General features: G+C 55.3%; 1 protein-coding gene across 1 annotated transcript in view; it reads right to left on the bottom strand.

Moving 5' to 3' along the window:
• Positions 1-793: 793 nt before the first annotated feature.
• The window catches only part of CACNA1S (calcium voltage-gated channel subunit alpha1 S), a 68,191-nt gene continuing 45,832 nt past the window's right edge, over positions 794-23,152 (bottom strand). Inside the window, exons 23-44 of the mRNA XM_032422202.1 lie at positions 22,796-22,848; positions 22,364-22,510; positions 21,685-21,886; positions 21,057-21,215; positions 19,602-19,712; positions 18,798-18,881; positions 12,924-12,980; positions 11,939-12,067; positions 11,676-11,741; positions 11,003-11,094; positions 10,410-10,569; positions 9,314-9,441; positions 8,234-8,330; positions 7,803-7,905; positions 6,734-6,835; positions 6,310-6,434; positions 4,794-4,922; positions 3,745-3,995; positions 2,364-2,449; positions 1,532-1,623; positions 1,179-1,322; positions 794-1,045 (exon numbers count right to left, since the gene is read on the bottom strand). Coding sequence (XP_032278093.1) covers positions 794-1,045; positions 1,179-1,322; positions 1,532-1,623; positions 2,364-2,449; positions 3,745-3,995; positions 4,794-4,922; positions 6,310-6,434; positions 6,734-6,835; positions 7,803-7,905; positions 8,234-8,330; positions 9,314-9,441; positions 10,410-10,569; positions 11,003-11,094; positions 11,676-11,741; positions 11,939-12,067; positions 12,924-12,980; positions 18,798-18,881; positions 19,602-19,712; positions 21,057-21,215; positions 21,685-21,886; positions 22,364-22,510; positions 22,796-22,848 — 2,769 coding nt within the window. The remainder of the gene's footprint in view (positions 1,046-1,178; positions 1,323-1,531; positions 1,624-2,363; positions 2,450-3,744; positions 3,996-4,793; positions 4,923-6,309; positions 6,435-6,733; positions 6,836-7,802; positions 7,906-8,233; positions 8,331-9,313; positions 9,442-10,409; positions 10,570-11,002; positions 11,095-11,675; positions 11,742-11,938; positions 12,068-12,923; positions 12,981-18,797; positions 18,882-19,601; positions 19,713-21,056; positions 21,216-21,684; positions 21,887-22,363; positions 22,511-22,795; positions 22,849-23,152) is intronic.

Genomic DNA, 23,152 nt, shown 5'->3' with positions numbered 1-23,152 from the left:
TAAGGCCACCGGTCCTTCCTGGGGCTACAGGGCCCCAGTGAGTGGAACTGGAGGCAGACTTCCAGGAGAATCCACATTCTCCACAATGGGCCCCTCTTGGCTGCATGCGGGATAACAATCCAGATGGCCCTTCGGTCCTCCCAGGCCCAGGCTCCCCAGCCCATGAGCAGGAAATGGAATGGGGAAGAGGGAAGAGTGAGGAGAAGAAGAGTAGGAAACGTTTCCAAAAAAGGAGACAAGCAGGGGCCAGGTGCCAATGTCATAGGTCTGGAGGCTTTAACGTCCTGCTGGTGGGAGTGGCCTTCTGCCAGCCAGACGATGGCACGGACGGGCCTATTTGCAAGACGTTAGAGGCTCCATCCAACCGTGCTTCTTGCTGGTGAGGAGAGGGGCCTGTCAATCTACTTCTTTTTTTTTTTTTATAAGATTTTATTTATTTATTTGACAGAGAGAGAGACAGCGAGAACAGGAACACAAGCAGGGGGAGTGGGAGAGGGAGAAGCAGGCCTCCCGCTGAGCAGGGAGCCCGATGCGGGGCTCGATCCCAGGACCCTGAGATCATGACCTGAGCCGAAGGCAGACGCTTAACGACTGAGCCACCCAGGCGCCCCATGTCAATCTACTTCTTCCCGACTTTTTGCAGTGGTTCCTGACTGCCCCTACTCAGCCCATCCATTGAGCTGGGGAGAGAGCGTGGGGCCACCATGGTGGGCTAACCCTTCTCTGCCCCAGCAACCCCTCCCTCGCCGTGGGGCTTGCTAGGTCTAAGCCCACGCTGCTGCTGGGCGGGCCTTCACAGCCTGGCGGGGATCAGGGTCTCCTGGGAGCCCTGATGCAGGTCCAGGCTGCCCAGCGAGGACCTGAGGCTCCAGCGTCCAAGGGCACTGGCCGGACCCTCTGGGAACCCTTGTCTTTTCAGTAGCTCTGTGGCTGCCACCTCCACTTCCTCTGGTGCCATCTGGCAGGCATCTGCCAGGGCCTGGCCGGTCGCCAGGACAAAGTCAGCATCAGCCGCCAAGGTGTCCAGGCCCCCTCGAACCAGAGCCTGCAGGGAGGACAGAGGCTGGGTGGGCTCTCCTGCGGAGCTGCCTCAGGGGTCTGCCTCTACCTGCCCACCCAGGCCAGCCCAGGGCCAGCCCTGAATGCCGCCCACGGCTCTGTCCCCACCCCCACCTCACCTCTTGAATCAGCTGGGCTGTCGCTGGAGTCTGGCACCGAGGACTGCTCTCCTTGGTCCTACGGCTGTGGGTTGCTTCCTCAGGCAGAGACCCTGGGGTGGGGCTCCTCCTCTCCTCAGGCAGGGGAGACTCAGCCCTGGCACGCTGTTCCAAATGCACAAAAGTGAAGACCCCAACAGGGATGCTGGAGCCCACTGGGATCCAGTGAAACTCCAGCTCTTCAGAGGGAGCCTCTGCCAAGACCCACAGAGAGGGGAGGACCCAGGAGTCCGGCCTTTTCTGTTATTAATGGGCAAATTACGGTGGCCCCCTTCCTCTGTATAGAGTTTCTTCCCAGGCTTCTGCCCCATTACCTGGCAGAGGGCAGGAAATGCCTGGGATCTGGGCATTTCTCTCTGGGTCAGCTGTCCTTTTAGCTTTTCCACACAGGATTTGCTGTGGGGTCCTGTGGGCAATACAGAGCAAGGGCAAGAGGGGCTGCTGAGTCCCGCCAGGGCCCCTGCAAGCTGAGAGCCTCGGGGCTGTGGAAGGCATCCTAGAGGGGGTGCACATGCTCACACCCAACCAAGTCCAGGCCGGGCAGGACCCTGTGTTGTCCCCTTGCCCCTCTACTTGCCCTGGTCTCTGTCCCTGTGGGTCGGGCAGCGGGGTTGGCAGGGGAGGGATCAGGGCCAGAGTTTGACCAGATCTGGTCAAGCTCTTCTTCAGTGTGTCCACGTGTGCTTGCGTGCAGAAGTGTGCGTGCGTGTATTGTGTGTGTGTTGTGTGTGTTATGTGCACGCGCATACTCTGGGGAGGGGGGCGAGTGCCCTCGAACTCGGGCATCCTCAGGACTCCTGCTGTCACACACAGCGGTCTAGGACCTGCTGGGAGATGCCCAGACCATCTGCTGAAGGGCCCCAGGGCCAAGGGGCCAGTGCGGCCAGGGGCTGTCCTTCGGAGGGGGGGTGTGTGGCAGGTGGGAGTTTCCTGGCACGCCCCCTTCCCACCTCACTCAGTTACCTAGATGGCTCCCTTCTCCTCTGCCTGGATGAGGAGCTGGCCCTGACAACTCTTCCATCCCAGGCCCAGCTGACTCCCATTGTGACAGGCTCCCAAGCCAGATTCCCCAAGGGTAAGGGGAGAGCCAGGCTCCCCAGGCTGCTCTGGGAGGCTCAGCTTCTAGGGCGCACAGAGAAGACTGACCCAGGACCCTTCGGGGTTGGCCAAAGGCTTCTCCTCTGGCAGCAGGCGTCTCTGTCTCTCCAGGGAACTCCCTTTCGTAGTGGATGCTGAAACGGAAGCAAGGCTGGTGAGCCAGAGCAGGCTGCTGGTCCTCCCGCCATCCTGCCCCTCTGTGGCCCCTCAGGGTCTGGCCCCATCATTGGTGTCGTCTTGACTCCAGGGCTGGTGCTCAGCCCGCTCTCTGCCCAGCCAGTCCTGGCCCTCTAAGAGAAAGAAGCCAAATTCGTCCCCTCCTCCTCTCCTTTGCCCAATGGATGTCCTTCCCTCACCCTTTCCACATTCTGTTCATCTTCCGAGGCCCAGCCCCAGCCTCACACCCTCTAGGACACTGGTTCTCAACCTTGGCAGCACACTGGGTCACCTGGGGGGCTTTAAAAACTAGTAGTGGCCGTGTCCCATCCCCAGAATCTGCGGTGAGGCCCCGGGCACTGCAATTTTGGAAGCTCTCTAGATGCTTCTAATGCTCAGCGGAGGCTGAAAACTATTGCTTAGCTCCGTTCTAGGCCTTTCCAGCCCTTGGCAATCAGGACGCCTGCAGTCTCAGGGCACCTGCTCTTTGTGATTATTCGGTCACAGTCACGTCACAGGATACATGTCCCAAGATGACTACAGTCCTTTCAGGGCAGGGCCCAGGTCTGGCGCTTCTGTGTCCCCACCATGGTGACCCAGGGCACAGGGACCCTTCTGGGCCTGGGGGTCTCTGAAAGGAAGGGGGTGTAGGCAGCCCTGGCCCTGGGGGAGTATCTGCTCATGGGGCATCTGCCCTGTCCTGCCCATTTCTGACGGTGTGTGACAGCCATTCCAGGTCCTCCTATCTAGAACGGAAGCTCTGCTGGGACCTCAGCCCACAGGTGCTGATTTCTGAGAAGCTCTCCCCCCATCCTGTTGTTTTTCATGATACTTATGCAACCGCAGATTATATTTAGTCTACAGCTCAGCATGGGAGAGAGAGGACCCACTCAGCAGTGAGATCTCCCTGGAACCCAAATCCAACAGTTAAACTTTAATTTCCCACAGTTTTTTGTAGTAACTCTTCTTGTAGTAACTCTCTCTTCCTAACCTACTACGTTCAATAGGTCCCAGCTCCTAGACCTGCTGCAGAGAGAGGAACCACAGAGCATTTGTGCCAATGCTGCCCTCTGCTGGCCAAAGGAGTCTCTGCAGTCCAGGCCGGCGTCTTGCATTAAGGTGGAGGATGGATCCCAAAGGACACAAAGGCAAGCAAAAGGCAATCTATACATTTCAGAATGTCCCCCTCCCAAGAGCCTGGAACCCACTAACCATGTCTTCCCAGCCCTACCCCAGGTCCCCTACATCCAAAGCTGGCAGTTGCTGCCACTACCTGGAAAACACCTGCCTGTTGCTATGGTTGCTGTTGCCATAGGCGATGTTGGCGTTGGCATTGTTGGTATTGGCATGAGCAAGAGGGTTGGTGCTTGGATCTTGAGGGAAATCCTCCAAGAAGACAGGTGATTCCAGCTCTTCCATCTCTATCTCAGTAAACTGGAGGGGTCTCTGGTTGGCCATGACAGGGGGCAGGGAGTTGGCCCTTTCCAGGAAGCTGTCCACCTGGCCAAAGAGGCCTCCAGTCCTCTAGGGGCAAGGAGGAGAGAGTAAGGGCTGAGAGCAGTGACGGGGGGATGGGAACTGAGAGTGCCTGGGGACTGCCATCCTGGCATGACGTACTGGGAACAAGTGATATATTAGAAGACAAATCCTGTAAGGCCAGAGGAGAATGGACTGGGCTATAAGGTCAGAGAAGAGATCACGATCTCCCTCTTCAGAGAGTTCTCAATTGAAGAGGGTAGACAGGACGCAACTAAGGAACTACATCGGAGACACAGACATCCAGATAGAGAAATACGTTGTCATGGAAAGAGCACCGGATCGGGAGTCTGGAGAACTGGTTCTAGTCCCACGTCTAAAACTAACTTGCTAAGTGATATTGGATCTCTCCTATCATCTCTTTGGGTCACCGTTTCCTCAGGGAAAACCCAAAGGCATTCACCACTAGGTGGTCATTAAGGACCCTTTAGTTTTACAGTGTCATAAAAAACACTAGACAGAGCTAAAGATTGAGGACCAGTTAACTGGAAGCAGGCGGGGCATTTGGTATTGAAGGGATTCCAGGAGATGAATGTCAACTAGGGCTTTGGGGGAGATGAGGACAGGAGTGAGGCTTGGTAGAGGAAGGGAAGAGAGTATGTGTCGTATTTGACAACTCCAGCAGCTTGGGTCCAGTAGGATTCTGAGTCCCAAGAGATGTGGGTTGTGGGTATCTTCAGTTTCCAAATTCCCCTCCTGTATGGCTGGGCTCCTGGCCCTTGTATCTATGGGATGTTGCTGCTCCCCGTGCCTAGAACACACGAGGTGGTCACAGTCTTCACTTACCCGGAATATCCCTTCCTCCATCGCAGCCTCCACCATGGCTCTCTCCAGCTCCTCTTCCGCTGTCAGGTCTCCTGAGATGGTGCGGCGGATCTCTGGGGCTGCCTCTTCCTCAATGGTCCGCAGTCCGGCCTGGGGACAGAAGCGCAGTGACCCCTCCAGTCTAGTGGGGGAGACCAGACTGCTTCCCATGGCCTCACTCATTTTTAGCCCCAGCTCCAGCCCCACTCTCTCCTGGACATTCAATGACCCAGGGCTCCATGAGGTCCTGCTCTGACCTCTGGGATGGTCCAAACCCTAATGGCTCCCAAGGAATCTTCTCTCAACCTCATGGGTCATCTCACACCCTCCCAGGCCTCCAGGTGGAAAAATCTTTTTACTCAGTACAGTCTTCTAGACAAATGATCTCTTTTGATTGAACATGTCATTCATATAATTTTTTGAGTTGATCAAAGCAATGGGACGACCGCATCATTTCTGTGGCATTCCTGTCCAAGATGTGTACCCTAAATCTATCATGAAGAAACAGCACATGAACTCAAACTGAAGGATATCCTAGCAATCTTCAAAAGTGTCAAGGTCATGTCAAGGAAAGACTGGGGAACTGTTCTGGATGGAAGAGTCAAAAGAGATATAGAAACTAACTATGTGTGATTCTGGATTGGATCCTTTTACTATAAAGGACATTATTGGGACAACTGGTGAAATTGACATGAAGCCTGAGGATCTGATGGTAATAAAGTCTCAATGTTTTTTTGTTTTCTAAAGATTTTATTTATTCATTTGACAGAGAGAGAGCACAAGTATGCAGAGTGGCAGGCAGAGGTAGAGGGAGAAGCAGGCTCTCCGCTGAGCAGGGAGCCGGACGTGGGGCTCAATCCCAGGACCCCAGGATCATGACTTGAGCCAAAGGCAGCCACTTAACCGACTAAGCCACCCAGGCACCCCTAGAAGTCTCAATGTTAATTTCCTGATTCTGGTGGTTGCATTGTGATTATGTAGGAGCATTATGGAGGAGAATGCCCTTGTTGCCTATGAAAATGTTCTGGGTTGATGGAACATTATGTTGGGAATTACTCTTAAATGGTTCAGAAAAAAAGGTGTTTGTATTATACATGCAACTTTTAAAATTGTGAGATTGTTTTAAAGTAAAAATTGCAATTGAAATAAGTTTTTGAGCACACAGCTCAAATGCATGTATACTTTTGAATTTGTAAATTGTGTGCATTATGATTAACACCAAAAAATAGAAATAAAAAACAGATGAGATGAAACAAAGTTTTAAATTTCTTTGTGTACCAGTGGATCATTTTAATCACTCAAGTCTCTCTTTTGAACAAATCCCATTTCTTTTGGTCCTATCATCCAGAGATGGAGGAGCTCCTGGCTCTTCTCCTCACTCACCCTGGTTCCCTCCTTCCCTGTGTGCCTCCGTCACTGGCCTTCAAAGCCATGAAGAGGGAGCTGGAGCCTGGAGACCTGGCTCAGTGGAGTCCCTTGGAGTTCAGGTTGAGCTTACCTGGATCTGTATAGTGTCCTTCTTGGGCCGATACCCATAATACTCTTCCTGGCGCTTCATGAACTTCCGGAAGTGCTCCTGGATGAGAAACGTGGCGTAGAACTTCCCTACAGTCACCTCATCATCTGCAGAGGAGCCAACAAGGGATGTCCTGAAGGTGGGTAAAAATCTGAACTGGGTTCATAGTGGGAGCCAGGGGTAGCCAGGACCGGGCCATTCAGGACATTCCTCTCCTTGCTGACTTGGACAGTGGGCAGTTTCCATCCTAAGTCTAGTGCCTGCCCTGATGGCCACCATGGGGTCTATCCAAGGTATTTACAAAGGGTCTGGGCTATTCTCAGATTCTCATAGGGCTTCCTGAAGAAGTTCCTTGTCGCCTCTCCTCAGCTGCTTCTGGACTCTGGTCTCCCAAAGCAGCACCCACCTCCTATTGGAGGAATGACCTGGTCCAGGAGCTTCATGCTGGTTCTCTTCCAGATCTTCTTGATGATGGCCCTCAGCTCCTCATTGGCCTGCTCAAAGTTACCTGGGGGCAAGGGACAGGCAGAGGCGGTCTAAAGTCACTCAGCCCAAGTCAATGGCACTTGACAAAGCCACCTAGGATTCTCTGAACACCTCACTCAACAAATGTTGGCTGAGGTTTTGTTTGTTTGTTTGTTTTGTTGGTTGGTTTTGGCAGCTGCTGTGCTGAGCACTGACCATGGGGGGAGGGCATCACCATCCCCCTGGGGCAGCCCAACCCTTGGGTCATGTATTCACGTCCCACAAGCCTTGACGTGTTCAGAGTGGCTAGTTTTGAAGGCTGTCTGTCATCTCCTGCTCTTCTCCCTTTCCCCTCAAAAGCCCTCAAATCCCCATGCCCTATGGTCTTCCCAAGGACCCCCAGGCAGCCTTCCTGCTGCCCTAACTTGGTTTCTCGAATTCTTGACTCTTGGCCTTCCTCTCCTTGCCTTCCCAAGAAAACCTTCCCTGGGGCTGTCTCAGATGCTGGCAGAGGTCCTGATGGCCTTCGGGGATGGCTCTGGTAGAGCTGAGCCCTAAGTGAGGGCTCAGGAACAATACCAAGACCCCCACCGTAACTCCTTTCCCTGCTCCCACCACGTCTGCCTTCCTGGCAGGGGGGGACCTGCAGGGTTAGTGGAACTGAGTGTGGACAGCCTGCCCAGTGCAACCTGAGGAGCTTCTCTGCTCCCGCCCAGAGCCAGACCTCAGGTGGCCCTCCCCTCTGTGCTAACGCTGCCATTTCTCTGGCCCCATTCAGACATAGCTGTGTGGGAATAGATCCTTAGTGACCTTTGCCCTGTAGAGAATTTTCCAGCTCTCTCGAAGCCCTGAAAGGCATGAGAATGTTGTGGTGATGGTCTGGGGTCCTCCTTCTACTTTTCCCCATGGCTATTGGTTCCAACCTTTAGCTCTGAGAATCTGGTAGAATCTGTACCAGAAAACTCATCCTCTGAGAGAAGGGAGGGGGCTGCACACCAGAAAACCCTCACCTTCCGTCTTGATCTTGAGTGCCGTGCGGACCAGAGCGAAGAGTGTGGCATTGAAGGTGACCGTGCCATCGCTGTTCAAGGGCATGTTCATACCCACCAGCCGCTGTGAGGGGAAGGGCAGGGGCTGGCTGCTGAGTTGGGACCAGGCCAGGCTTGGCAGGTCATCCCAGCCTGGTCTGTGGACCGGGAGGGGATGGGACATGAAGGCTGGGGGTGTGGGTGATTCAGGACACCCTTCACGAGAGAATGGAAAGATGAGTTGGGGGGACACTGTTGAGACTTGAGGTCCTCAGGGAGGGCCTTGGGGACCCAAGAGATGACTGCTCTAAAATGACTCATCCAATCAGGCCCTCCCTCACCAGCTTCCCTGTCCCAAGGTACCTGAGCCTCTCCTTTCCCAAAAGCCTCTCCTCCCTGGCAGCACTGGTTACCTTACATGCCACACGGTGGGGGCAGAACTTCCCGAAGCCCAGAGGGGGCTGGATCCGTCTCAGCAGAGTCACCACATCCAAGTGTTTGATTCTGCCCCTGCAGGAGGACACATAGACTTGTATCCCTGAAACCCCACCCAGAACCACCCTCCCTGCTCAGAGAACAGGCCAAGGAGAAGAGAGCCAGGCCACGGGGGAACACTTCCTATTTTCCAAGGAGGTAAAAGCTGAGCTCACTCTTTAAAGAAGAAACAATGTTTGGGTTCACTATTGCCCACCACCAGGAATGGGCTGTTCTTTTTTGGGCAAATGTCCTTTTGAGAGCAGAATTCCCTCAGATGTGGGATCTCCAGGTCTAGAATCTGGACTTCATTTTCCCCATGGCAGAGCCTTCCTTGGGTTCTGTTTGAGCTGACTGGGGGGCTCTTGGGTTATATTAACAGTAGAGGGTGTGGATCATTGGAGGTAGAAGCTCACTTCCAGGGACTGGTAGAGAGCTGGAGAGCTGCATCATAGATTGTTGTAAGGATTAAATGAGATAATGTATGCAGTGGCTAGCACAGTGCCTGACGCCTGGGCAACATTCATCAAATATGAGCTTATTACCTTTTTAGAAAGAATGTAAAGCAGTAGTGCTTCTCAAGGTTTAACATGCATACAAATGCCCTGAGGATGAGGCTAATAAGCAACGCAGTTTCTGATTCAGTCAGTCTGGGGTGGGGCGGGGGGCTCTGCATTTTAATCAAGCTAGCGCGCTATTGGTCAGTGGACTACAACTCTGACTAGCCAGGGCCTGCTGAGGTACTGAGTTCCCTGCTCCTGGATGTGTCCAAGCAAAAGCTGGATGATCATTTCCCAATGAAGTCAAAGGGTTTTCTGCCCTGGGAGGCTGTGGGATCCCTCCAACCCTAAGAAACTACAATTTTCTGATCTGGAACCTCAGATAATGGAGGGAGAAGAAGCCCACTCATTCTTATGAAACTGGAGAGTGACTACATATAGGACACCAGGATGGGGTCTGGGATGGAAGGGGGGACAGTTGAGGGACGGCCCCGCACAGAGCCTACAGACTGGACTCACTTCGCCTCTGGGTCATACTCTGCCCAAATGGCCTTGAACTCATCCAGGTGATGAGGGCCCAGGATGGACCAGTCCCGTGTGAGGTAGTCAAAGTTGTCCATGATGACAGCAACAAAGAGGTTGATGATCTATAAGAGGAGAACCGAGGGCTCCCAGCATGGAAAAGTGGGTGATAATGGGGATAGGGATGGGGGCTGGGAGGTGTCCACTGGGTAAGGGGGCCAGAGCTCCTTCCTCCCTGGGCCCTTCCTTACAGCCCTTCTGAATGACCTACACCCCCCACACAAGTGACCTGTGTCACACCTTTCACTCCTGCATGGGCAATATCCTCTGATGGGGATCTTAGGGCTCATCCCTGAAAACCCAGCTCAAGCTCTTCCAATCTCAGCCTCTTGCCCCCAGCCGAGAGTGATCGCCCTCAGTGTCCTCACGGGACCATGCCCCATCACTGCTCTTGCCTTGTCTGTGTATAGCGGGTGTCCCTTTGAACGGCAAGATTTGCTTACACATGGATTCCCCAGGTACCCAGTGAGCTCCTTCAGGGCCAGACTGGGTGTTGGCATGTTTCTGCCCTCTGCACTGGGCCCAGGGGCACACAGATGCTCACACAACAGTTTTGACCAAATATAGGAAAGAAGAAAGAGTGAAGGAGCGACAGTCCCATGGACACCGCTGGCTCTTTGCCTTCCACATGTAACAGACAGCAACCCCGGAGTCTGGGAACAATCTGCGCTCTGCTTCTAACCCCATTAGGGACCTCCTCTGGGACCCTGTTTCCAGAGCCTCATCCCCCTCACGGTGGGGCAACTTTCTCTTCAGAGGAATAGGAAGGGGCAAGTGGCTTTATTGGGAGCCCCTATCTATTTAGGACAGAGCCCCATTAAATTCTTCTGATTACTAATTGCAAATCAAAAAAGGTAAAACTTTTTAGCAACCCCTCCAGAGCATGATAAAGCCCTCAGAAAATCAAGTCACACCCAGGATATGCGGAACAAGGGGCCGTCTAACCAGAGTCTCCTGGGTCCTGGGTCCCCGAGGCCAACCCCTGAGGGACAGAAGCTGACTGGCGGGGCAGGCCCCTCTCCTGGCGCCTCACCAGGAAAGCACAGAGCATGTAGAAGCTGATGAAGTAGTAGTAGGCAAAGTTGGTGCCGCACGTGGACTCCTCACCCGGGGCGTAATCTGACTCAGGGTCACACAACTTGCCGTAGCTGCAGGCCAGCAGGATCTCCTGCCATGCCTCTCCTGTCGCACACCTGGAAGAGACAGGATCCTACTGGTGAGGCAAGGTCGCAGGCCACGGAGGCCCCACCGCTCCTGTGAAGGGACCTTTGGCCCCGTCTCCTGCTTCGGCGGGATGACAGCCGGGGGGCTGGGCCATACTCCACTCAGGACCAGCTACGTCATTTCTGGGGCCCAGCGCAAAATGAAGATGTGGGGCCACTTGTCCAAAACGGATTTAAAAAATGGCATGGGTTGTGCAGTGGGGAGCTTAGCTGACTTCTAAAAGCGATTAAACATTTCAAGACGGGGACAGCAGAGCCTCAGCGGGTCAGGGCGCAGGGCACTCTGTAGCTATACGGGCCCCGGGGCCAGGAAGCCGGGGCCTTGCCTCTGGGGCAGAGTAGAGCAAAGCAAAGGCCAAGGGCAGGGGGTGGGGATGGGGTGGGGGCAGCAGGAGCCTCGCACCTGAAAAGCAGCAGCACAGCTTGTGGAAAGGTCTGGAAGTTGTTGTTGCGGTTTATTTGGGTCCCGTCCACCATGGCGATCTTACCAAACATCTGCAAATCACAAAAGGCTCCCACCTTGCGACCTAGATCACAGCCTCCCCTCAGTCCAGGCCCCGCTATCCTCTCCCACCTCACCTACTCCCCTCTTTCACCCCTACCTCCTCCAAGTCCCCTTTACTGCAGGCCACAGCAGACCGGGAGTCAAATTAATCGGATTATTTTCAAGGTTGGGTGAAGTTCTTTCCATCAAGCCAAGGGGAAGCAGGAGGGCAGACGGCTTTTCCCAGCTCAAGCCAACTTAGGGACTCCATGTGGGGAACGGGGGGAGACGGCTCGCCGGAGGGTAGACTGAGGCCACCTGAGGCCCTTGTCATGTGGCCCCTGCTGTCCACCCGCATGCCAAGGCTCCTCCTGGGTGGCTCCCAGCCCACCAGCCCTGCGGCCGCTGGGGATAAGGTGCCCAGCGTCCTTCCTCAGTCCTGTGTCTGACACCTTGGTGGCCAGGATGGAAGAGGCAGGGAGGGTGGATTGTCCAGCCTCCGTGATGATTAGGCCTCTCTTGAGGGCCCCCAGATGCCCCCTGTCACGTGGCCAAGATCCCTCCTTTGACCTGGCCCCCCTCTGTCTCTCACCTGCATGCCGATGACCGCGTAGATGAAGAAGAGCATGACGATGAGCAGAGCCACATAGGGCAGGGCCTGGCGGCGAGGAGGGAGGGTCAGTGCGCAGGGCTCGGCGCACCTGCTTGGCAGCCGGTCCCCTCCCTGAGCTCACTGTGCACCCCGTGGCCACCCCGGGGCTCTACCCTGGGCTAACCGGACGTCCCCGACAGCCTCTCTGGGTCCTCCGTGCCAACCTGGCCTGGACCCTGGTCAGGAGGGCTGGGCAGGCACACCTGGAAGGACTTGATGAAGGTCCACAGTAGAGTGCGCACTCCCTCCGCCCGGCTCAGCAGCTTGATCAGCCTCATGACCCGGAACAGGCGAAAGAAGGCGCTGGAGATGCGGGCACTCTCGTCTGGGTCCTGCGGGCCAGCAGCCCCAGAGGTCAGTCTGGAGGTGGCACCTCAGAGGGGTAAGGAGCAGGCGGGGTGGGAGGGACAATGTGTGTGTGCCGGGGAGATGTCCATGGTGGAGAGGAGCTCCAGCCCCACCTCATGGCCCCTGCTGGGCACTAAGTGCCCGATCCTCCTCAGGCTCAGGGCTCTGGGCTTGCTGGGCCAAAAGGAGGGACGTGGGCCAAGCAGTACTCTAAGCCCGTTCTCAGGACAGGCAGCAGGGACTGGGCCCCGGGCCCAGTGAGGCTGCAGCCAGGCCCAATGCCTGTCCTTCTGGGGCCTCCTGCCTCATCTCACCTCGTCCTCAAGCTGCCACTGAGTGGAGGACACTTTCAGTGCAGTTTCCCTAGAGCGTGGGTGCTCTGTCCCTGTCAATTCAACACGGCCACTCCACCACCCCACCCAGCACATAGCTGTCCTAAGCCAGGCAAGCCTAGCCTCAGACACCGGGATAACTCTGGAAGGGGAGAGCCCTGCCAGGCTTCCTGTGTCCCCAGAGACCTTGCGCCAGCGAACTGTCACTAAGGTCCTGCACCAGCTAGCAGTCACAGTCCTCTCTGGATGCTCCCATCTGGACGGAGGGTGCCAGAGTGACCCCTCACCCCGTCTCCCAGGGCTCTGAGAAAGCCACTGCATCCATGCACGTTCTGCCGCAGGGCCCGCGCCCCCACCCTCACCCGAACCCTCCAGGGCGCCTGCTCTAGGGAAGGAAGCCCTCGGGCCGGATCCACCCCATGCAAAGCCATGGCCAGGCCTGAGCATGCAAGCTGCAGGGCGGAGAGCTGGCGGGCGTGCGGGGCAGGCTCATGCAGCCCGGAATTACAACGTTCCCGCAGCCTCCACCCAGGCAATACAGTCCTCCGCTGGAGGCCAGGAAAGTCTGTGGAGAGAAGAGACCAGGGGAGGGGCAGGGGAGGAGAGAGAGGAGGAGGGACACGGGAGGAGGGGGCAGGTGAGGAGAGGCGTCAGAAAGGACACACAGAAGAGTTAAAGAGAGAAAAAGAGCGGCAGGGGATGAAGACCCCAGGTGGCTGCCAATCAGGGGCAGGGGTGGGTGGGTGTGAGGACCAAGCTGTGGGGACAGTGAGGCAACAGGCTGGGGACAAGGGAGCAAGAAGGGGAGGGAAGACCAGACAGGGACAGGTCCCGTCCTGTCTCTGGGTCGTGCCTACAGCTGACAAGGGGCCCAGGTTCTTCCTGTGTGTCTGGGTTATGAGATGCTGGGGACACATCCCTGAGGGGACACATTATAGTGCCGGCCCATCACTCTGAGTGGGCTCACACCTCTGTATCTCCCTGGGTCCAAGGAGGCTGCCAGCTCCCTTGTGGAAGGGCCGCCCAGGCCCTTATGGAAGTCCCATCCTGCAGGGGCAAAGGCCCTCCGCGGGAGTCTGAGCCGCCCACTGTGGACGTCTCTCTGCCCCTGGCCCGTGAGCACGACCAAGGCTTGCATCCCAGTGGCCAGGTTCTTAAGAACAGGAGCTGCACGTGTGCGAGCAGCAACTCAGCTTCTCTCTTAGGCCACCTTTCAGGAGAAACCCTTGTCCTGGAGTCACGGGACAGGGGAAGTCATTGTTTTATCTTCCCATTATTTGTGGGTGAACTGGTTCCCAGTACACCGGTTTCCCCACCAAGCAACATTCTCTTTCCCCCGGGCCACTGGTTCTCAAGCCTGCCGGCATATCGGAATCCCACGGAGAACTTCAATAGATGCCTTTGCTGGGTTCCCCACCCAAGCCAATTTAGTCAGCTTCTAGGGGATGGGCCTGGCTTCAGACGTTTCAATGCATCCCAGGGCATTTTAATATGCAGCCAAGGATGACCACCAGTGTTCTAGACCTGCGCTGCCCGTATGGCAGCTTCCAGTCACATGTGGCTCTCTGAGTTACAGTGAAAATTAAATCAAATGAGAAATTCATTTGTTAATTTGCACTCGCCACATTTCAAGTGACCAAAAGACACGAGTGCCCCGCGGCTACTGTACCAGATGGAGCAGAAGATTTCCATCATTGTCGAAAGTTCTAACAGACAGTGTTGCCCTAGTCTGCTCCCTGGTTTGTATGTCAGGAATAGAAATCAAGATCTAAATTTAAAGCCTTAACATGATTTCAAGGAAACATTACTGGTATCTCCGCTCCTAAAAATCAAATAATGACCGACACCCTCTGGGTCCTCCATCCCCAAAGAATTGTTTTGATTTATCCAGGTTTCCTCTACACGGACCCCAAACCTCAAGAAGTAATTACCTTTAATTTGGGCTGTTTATTTTGGCTCTTTAGAGTTCTCCTAACTTTGCTTTCAAACCCTGGGGCCTTTGGGATGCTATTCCCTCCCCAGTGGAAACTGAACATAGATGGAAATATACAACACCCACACACCCACGCACACACATGTGCACCCTGGTTTTGCCCAGGACCCACCCTGCCCTTCATCTGCCCCACCCTCTCGGGATCTGAGCAGACCGAGTTCTGTCATTGTCTTTCTGTACATGGGGGTGAACAGGATTCGCAGGCCAAGCCCTCCCCCAGACGGTCTGTGAGGCAGCCAAGTCCCCAGAAGTTGCTGCTGCTGTCAGGGCTGAGCCTAAAGGAATCGCAGGCCGAGGGCTTCTTCCTCACGGGCTCCAGACTTTTCCTGAGCTGTCCACCCCCCACCCTGACCCCTCTCAGGTGCCTCTAATGCCAATCCTCTTCACCTCCCCACCCACCATAGGGTTCACCCCTGGGCTGGCAGAGTCTAAAGTGCTTATCATCGGGCCGGCAGGAAGTTCAGAAGGAAGCCCTCTACATGGGGGAGGCTCTGGCTCTGGGGCTAGTCCCCAGCCACCCCTGAACAGAAGCCCACCATGGCCATGGTTAGGGTGCCTCAGAAGGCTGAGTGCTCTTCTCCACGCCCTTCCTGGGATACAGCTCAGCAGGCACTCTGCCCAGAGGGCAGCCGTCTTTTGATTTCAGCCTCTGATTCTTGGATCTCTTCTTCCCTGCCCCCTGCTCCCCTCTTTCACCCTGCAGTGACCCCGCCCCCCACCCAAGCTTCAAATCTGCAGGGAAGCCAGCCTGGAGAGTCCGGCTTCGAAGATCTCAAACACAGACCTCTCTGGCTGAAACCTCCTGCCTGCCCCAGCGCTGTTTCTCACTCCACCCCTGGGGGCCTCATCCCCTCCACCCCACTTCTCTTGGTCCAGCTCCTGGGGCCATATGCCTCCCCGCTCAGCCTGGACCCTTGTCCTGCCATTTCGACAACGCCCTTGCTTGCACTAAGATGCTCCATGCAACGTGCCGCCCTCAAGACCACACCTGGTGTCTGGTCCCTTTCCCCAAGCTCCCGGGCCGCCGAGCATGACTCCAGGGTGAAACTGAGCTCACTAGGCCCACCCCAGCCCCACCATTCTTCCTGCAGATGGATTCATCACATCGGCTAGTCCTCAAGAGTCAGTTCCCACCCTCATGCCCACTGTCCTGTCCTCCCTTCCAGTGGAAGATTCTGCCTGCTGCCTCGGACACTCCCGTGGCTGCCCAGGGTGAACACCCTCTTCCCTCCTCCCCACACCCCTGCTCCCTTGCACCCTTCACACTTCTTACGACCTCTGCTCACGCTCTTCCTCTTCCAGTGGTCTGACTTGTGTCCTTTGCTGTCACCCCTGAAAATAATCCCTTCCTCAACAATCTGTTCTCACATTGTGGATTTCTCCTCTGCGGGGCTCGCCTGTCGTCTCCCTTTCCCTGAATTAATCAACACCCCGCCACTTTGCAGCAACTCTCTCTATTGAACTCCTTGCAAAAGCTGTTTCCTGTGCGCTTGGCCATTTTTTCTCACTTTCTGGTCACTGACTGCTCCATCCTTATCATTGGCTTCGACGCCACAGTCTACCCTGCTCAATGGATGGCTTCCTCATCGAAGACCAAGTGGCTTTGCTGGCTTGAACTCCGCGGGAACCTCAACTCCGCAGCTGGCTGGTCCCAGCCGAGGCTTCGACCATCACTTCTGTGCATCAGACACCAGCCCCTGTGGTTGGAGCTGCTCCCCTGATGGATGCAGAGCGACACTCAGCCCCTCTCCTGCATTTCCAACCACTCGCTACCCATTTCCACTTGTGTATCCAGCACCCAAACCCACAGCACCGGAACAGAATCATGGTGAGTGCTCCCTCCAAGTCTTTCTTTTTGGGAGGTACTGAGTCACCCTGACTCCTTCCTTCCTGTGGCTCCAGGTCACCAAATCCTCTTGCCTCTGAGATTTTCTGTTCCTCGCCTGCCATCTGAGCCCCAACTCTCATTGCTTCATGCCCATTTGTTTTGCATCCCCTCTTGCTACCATGGATGAACTGTGGCTTTCTTAAATCCAGCTTCTCCCCTGGGACACTGGGTCTTAAACATTTTCATTTATTCAAAGGCTTTGCTCCTATAGTTACATCCTCACAACCAGATATTTGCAGAGCCTGAGGATATGCTGTCATTTCTCCCATTTTCTTTTCTTTTCTTTTTTTTTTTTTTAAGATTTTATTTATTTATTTGACAGAGAGAGAGATAGCGAGAGAGGGAACACAAGCAAGGGGGAGTGTGAGAGGGAGAAACAGGCCTCCCATTGAGCAGGGAGCCCGATGCAGGGCCCAATCCCAGGACCCTGAGATCATGACCTGAGCCAAAGGCAGACGCTTAACGACTGAGCCACCCAGGCACCCCTATTTCTCCCATTTTCAAGGAAACCCTCCTTGGCTCCACATTCTCCCCCAGCCTCTATCTTATTTCTCTCTGTAGAGAGAAACACCCTAAAGGAATTGCCCCTCTTTGCATTCTTTGCTCTCCCTCCCTGGTCCACTGCAACCAGGCATTCTTCCCCATAATTCCAATGAAACTGCTCTTGCCAAGGTCCCCCTTGATCTTCCCATTGCCAAAATCAAATCAATGCTCGGCTCTCATCTTCCTCGACTCTTCTGTTCTCCTTTATCTCAGGACACCACTCTCTTTTGGTTCGCCTGCCTCAGCAGCGGCCAGTGCTTCCTCAGTCTGTTCGCTGGTTCCTCCTCGTCTCTCCAATCACTAAACATGGGAGCATTCCAGGGCTCAGCCTTCGGACCCTTTCTCTCTAGATACCTTCTCCCTTCTCAGCAGATGTCGTCCTTCCCCCACGACTTTAAATACCATCTTCAAATTTAGACACCCCCAACCTGCCCTAACCTCTAAGCTCAACTCATAAATCCCAGCCTACTTGGTGTCTCTATCCAGATGCCTTGTAAGCAGCCTAAATTACCATGTCTAAAATAGAAATCTTGGTTTCTGCCCCACACCTGCTTTTCTAGCAGTTTCCATATCTCAGTAAACAGAAGCTCAATTCCTTGGACAAAAATCCTTGCAGTCACCTTCAGTTTGTTTTTTCTCTCTCACTCTAAATCAAGGCCACGTGCAAATTCTGTCAGCGCAACCTCCCAAACAGATTGCCACAATTCTTGCTACATCCACAGCTAGCTGCCAAGTCACCATCACCTCTCATGGACAATCACAACAGCCTCCTGACTGCCCTCCCTGGGCCAGCCCCGTGTCCCCAACAGCTTGCTCTCAACACAGCAGCCAGGGGATCCTTTTAGGACTAAAGTCAGACCAGGTTTAAGCCCTCCAAACGGCTCTCATCTCTCTCAGAATAAAATGCAAGATCGTAACCATGGCCTTCAAGGGACTAAGCCATCTGGCCCCTGGCCTTCTGTCTCTGAACTCATGTCCAGCATTCTCCACGCCAGCCACGAGGGTTTCCTGCAATCCCTCAAACTCAGGGCCTTTGCACTCACTCGTTTTTCTGTCCCAACTATCCCAACACCTACATGGCTCACTCCTTTGCTTTATTCACGTCGTCACTCAAATATCTTCCTGACACCAACGCTTCATTCCCTTCCCTTCTAAGCTTTTATCCTGCTTTATTTTTCTTTGGAATACACACTGGGCCTACCCACCATGTTAGAGATTTTTAATTGTCTGCTTGCCCCCATGTTCTTGTTCATTGCTGTATCTCTAGCATGGGTAGGAGGTACTCGACAAATATTATGTAATAAGTAAATAAATGACCTACTCCCTAACTGGGCGCTCTCATTTTAGTCATTCTTACCTCTTGCTCCTTGCCTCTAGATTAATTTTTTAGAAGAATAGCTTTAATCCTTCTACTGCTCGGTTCAAACACCTCCTGTGACTTCCCATTGCCTGCTACATAAAATTCAAGGCCCCCTTGCCACCCCTTCCCTCTCTAGTCGTACCCCCTCTCCCTTCCTCCGCATGCTCACATGCTTCTGCTAAACAGGACCTCTCAGTGCCCTGAATCTTCCATCATTCATCTCCTACTCCGTGCCCCTCCTACAGCAGCCTGCCTGTGGTGCTTGCTCTTCCCTCCGCCTCCAATCACCAGCGCCCCTTCCTTCAGGACCCACTTCAGTTTGTGCCACCTCCATGAAGCCTTCTCTGACCACTCCATCCAGAGAAGACCTTTCCCTTCCACAACAGCTCTTGCCTTGGGCAGCCTGGCACATGGGTTATGTCCGCCTGGAATCTGAGTTATCTGTCCGTTCTGTAGGCTTGTGGCTCCTGGCATTTCCATCTTTGTAAGTCCCCAGGGTGCCATGCTGCACACACAGTGGGGGACTGAACACATTTCTGGGGACCGAACAAGTGCCTGCACCCCACCCCGGTGATGGCTCTGTTTGCCTGATACTCACGTCGATTTCACTGAGGATGACGTCGATGATGCTGCCGATGACAATCAAGAAGTCAAACACATTCCAGGGGTCTCCAAAATAGCCCTGGAAGGACAGTGATGGGAGAATCAGGGGGTGAGCTTTAGGGGGGAAGGAGTTTGGGTGGCCAGCAGGTGGTGGTGGCCCCCAGTGGAGGTAATGCAGAATGGCCAAGCCGGGCCAAGGTGGGGTGCACGTGGCTCTACTTTCTACCAGGGCTCCCTCATGCCCCCACACCCCGCTACCTCCTCTCCCTTGGGCTCTGTATTTCTCTCCCTCCAGAACATGATGCGGTTGGAGGGGAGGGAGAGAATGGTTGAGAACTCAGGATTCGGGGTCCTGGTCCGGATGGGGAACTCTTTTTCATCCTCCCCAGCTTGAAGCCCTGTCTGGGGCTCGATGGTGTGGACCTGCCAGGGGCTGGCCAGGTGGGCTGGGTGCAGTGGGAGTGGACTGGGGAACCAAAGACACAGCAAAATACTCCCCCAGCCCTGGGCCTCTTCTTCAGAAGCTGAAGGGGAGGCAGGGCACATAAGACACGCTCAACAGAGGGCGCAGGAAAGAGGCAGCCAACACCTGTTATCATCACCAGTTCTGGCAGCCTGAATATCTTGCGTGCCCTGTGTTTGGAGGTGGAAATGGGCCAAGGAGTAAACAGAGTGGGAGCAGAAGTGCTGGACGAAGGAGCCCTTCAGTAGAACAAGACTGGGGTGGGGGTGCTCCATGAGAAGACCCCCATCCCACCAGGCTCCACCTGCTCATCTTGTCCTGTATCCCAGGGCTCACCCTGGCCTTGAACGCCATGAGCTTGAGGACCATCTCCAGGGTGAAGATGATGGTGAAGGCCACATTGAGGATGTCCGAGATGTGGTTCATCTCCTCTGACTGGTTGTAGTGCTGTGGAGGGCACAGGAGAGGGGGCTGCAAGGACCCAGCTTCCCCGCTCTGCGGGCTGCATCCCAGAGCTCCATGCTCTTCCCAGGCCGCCCCTGATCCTCTTCCTCGGGCTTCCTGCCCAATTTCTTTTAAATCTCAGAATACTAGGTGCCTGCTTTAGCCATCCCCTGAACTCCACCAAGTCTGATGGATCCCCTTCTCCCCCGAAGAGATGGTGCAAGGAGGAGGCGAGAGTCCTGCTGAGCAGGCTGGTCCACACGTGGGCTACAAGGCCAGAGCTCACTTCCAGATCTGTTACGGGACGGCCAGGAGGAGAGGCCCCCCAGCAGGGCTCTGGGACAGGTTCCATCTAGTCATCGAAGCACAGGACCAGGAGAGAAGATTGCTGGTTCTAGAGCTGGTATTATCAGCAACTGCTGGAATACTGGTGGGCCGCTGAGCTCACCAGGCTGACTATCTGCACACTGCCCCCCGCCCCCTGCCCCGTGACGGCGAGGCAGTCGAAGCAAGGACCTCAGCCCCCGTGCCCCACCACTGTGATCCTCCTTCAATCTATTTCCTTGTAACAGTTGCCAGGAACCTCTTACTCTTTTTGGAAAGGTGACAAAATCCCACTTTTCCCACAAAACCTTCCCAGGTAGTTCAGAAGGATCTGGTGGCTGCCCCCACCCTACCGTGTCTCGGCAGGACTGCCTAAGTCTGTGCCCGGTTCAGACCCAAACTTGAGCCACTGCTCACGATCCTCTGTAGGACCTGGGCCTGCTGGCTCCGTGATTCCTTTTCCATGTCCTCATCACAGGGCAATGCGGAGTCCCGCGGCCGGGTGTGTCTCAGGGAGCCTAGCTGCACAATTCTATTTATACAGGCCTGACGGGATCCGATGCTTAATTAAGGTTTGCTAACGATGCTGCTGATTATGATATTGTCTATAAAGTATGCTCAACTCCTAGGAGACACCTGTTCTGTGAATATTAAATCCATTTTTCTGGAGACCGGAGCCAAAATGCCAACCAACTCCATCGTCCACATTTGCAGCAGCAGAACATAAACCGAGAAGGCACTCTCTACTTCCTACGCTGCCTTGTCCTTCTGCTTAGCCATCTCCTGTTTACAGAACTGTGTAGCTATTTGTATGTGTGAATTCCTTCTTAATAAACCGGTGGGTGCCTGGCAACAAGGCCTGGGCCCAGGGCGCTTCTCTGTCCCCCACGGCACCTCGGAGGTGCCAGGAAAAGTATCTTGGGGGGCGGGGGGGGCAAGAGAGAGGAACCCTGCCCTAGCCACCTGCCCTGCCCCGGTGCCGGTCCATCAGACCCTTGTCTGCCGGGGGCGGGGGGCCCTTACCTGCATGCCCAGGCAGATGGTGTTGAGCATGATGAGGGCAAACATCAGGTATTCGAAGTAGGAGGAGGTGACGACGTACCACACCCGGTACTGCCATGGGTTTTTGGGGATATAGCACCTCAGCGGGCGGGCCTTCAGGGCGTACTGCACACACTGCCGCTGAGACACAACACAGGGCGGGTCAGCACGGAGGGCCCCTCCTCGCTCTCACACTCACGTGCATGGGCTGGAGGGCCCCCTGCATTCTGGTCAGCCAGGAGCAGCTGTGGCCAGGAGCTCGTGGCCGATGGGCTCTGCTGGCCTGTTTAGGGGAAGAGTCCCAGTGGGCCCGTGGGCTCCCCCTGTGTTCCCCCAGCCTATTTCAAACATGGCCCTAGCCCCAGTCAGGGCTCTGAAGGGCCTCCTCGGGGCACGATGAGGGTTTCATGAGCGGACTCCCACACCACCAACTTGTGTTGCTTCATGTTGGGGATGGGTCAGAGATGGGGTAGTGTGTGGAGGCTGGGTCTGGGCATGAAATGGAAGTTCTGGGGTCATCCTTGGCCCCAGGACTTTCACAGTCCAGAGCCTAGGGCTCAGGCTGGCAGAAGGTCTGCTGGAGCTCCGCTCTCCACCTCAGCCCAGGCACCTGGTTCTTGTTCAGCTCACAGTTCTTGTACTCAGTCTCCCCCTGCTCCTGGAAGGTGACGATGACGAAGCCCACAAAGATGTTCATCATGAAGAAGGCAATGAGGATGATGTAGATGATGAAGAAGATGGCCATCTCCACCCGGTTGTTGTAGACGGGACCCATGTCCTCCTTGTATGAGTCTATGGCCCGGTAAAGTAGCCTTGGGATGGGCAGAGAAAAGTCTGGGCTGGACTGGGGTGATGAGGCAGAGTGTCAGGACAGGAAGGTTGGGTTTTACCCCACTGGCCATGGGGAGCCAAGGGAGCTTTCTGAACCATCAAGCGAAAGGAGGGAAATTAGGACCATGCCAGAAAATGCTGGAAGAGGTCCTGGAAAGGGACCGCTTTTCAGTGGGATGCCCCATCTACCCTAATCAACGAGTAGGGCTCCCCATGCAGGCAGAGAGGCCTACACCTGTTGGGGGACGAGGGACATTTTGTCAGCACCGCCAGGTCAGGATGTCTTTGGGGTGGCCAGTCAACATATAGTCTTCCAAACCCTCCAAGCTGGTGGGTCTGTTGAGCGCTTACCACAGGCCTGGCATCACAGCGCAGCGAGGGCTGCAGAAGGGCAAGATGGCTCCCTGGCACTGCCCGCACCATGCCCGTGTGGGACCCAGGCCCCAGCCCTCACTCACTGAGGCCATCCCTCAAAGGTGGACACCGTGAAGAGTGACATCATGGCCGAAAGCACATTGTCAAAGTGGAAATCGCTGTGTATCCACTGGCGCGGACGCAGCTCCATCTGCGTGGGGTCCCCATCCTTGTACACGTAGTAGTAGCCCCTGAGGTAGGGAGGCTCAGTCACTCCACTGTGCAAGGCCGGGCCGCCTCCTCCCCTCCCACATCCTCTGGGCCTGGGCAGTGAGCACGCAGGAGAAATGAAGGCCAAGACCGGGGACCAGAGGAGACACTGCTGGGCACTCCCTCACTGCAGTTACCCAAGGAAAGACACTTTAGGACACCCCTGCTGGGCCTAGGGGCTCAGGTTCCCCAGGTCCCCCTCACACAAGGTCCCCCATCCGGTGGCCGTCCCACCATGTGCCCTCAGCCAGCAGCGCTCAGCCCACCTGCACTCCTTCTCCGTCATCTTGGATAAGTCATTGCAGCTGAAGAACTTCCCCTGTGTCCCAAGAAGGAGGGAGGGAGGGAGGGACACACATGGTCACAGAAACATCATTCCATGGGCTACAGGGGTGACTAGTGGAAGGGAGAGGGGAAGGCAGGGCATGTGGAAGGAGGAGCCTTTTTCTTTCAGAGGGGGCAGGGCCCCAGAATGGTCTTTCTCCTTCCCCATCATCCGTCATCCGTTCCCTCAGCTACCCTGTGGGCTTCCCCACCAGGCCTGAGGCTGCCAAGGCTGGGAAGCCAGTTCCTTAGCAGGAGCCTTGGCTGCGAGCCCCAGGCTGGGCCTGAGGGGAAGGGAA

The sequence above is a fragment of the Phoca vitulina genome, unplaced genomic scaffold (assembly GCF_004348235.1).
Source record: "Phoca vitulina isolate PV1807 unplaced genomic scaffold, GSC_HSeal_1.0 scaffold26, whole genome shotgun sequence".
In the NCBI taxonomy this organism is placed as follows: Eukaryota; Metazoa; Chordata; class Mammalia; order Carnivora; family Phocidae; genus Phoca; species Phoca vitulina.
The sequence above is the reverse complement of the archived record's forward strand: the minus strand, read 5'-3'. Positions and strand labels throughout refer to the sequence as shown.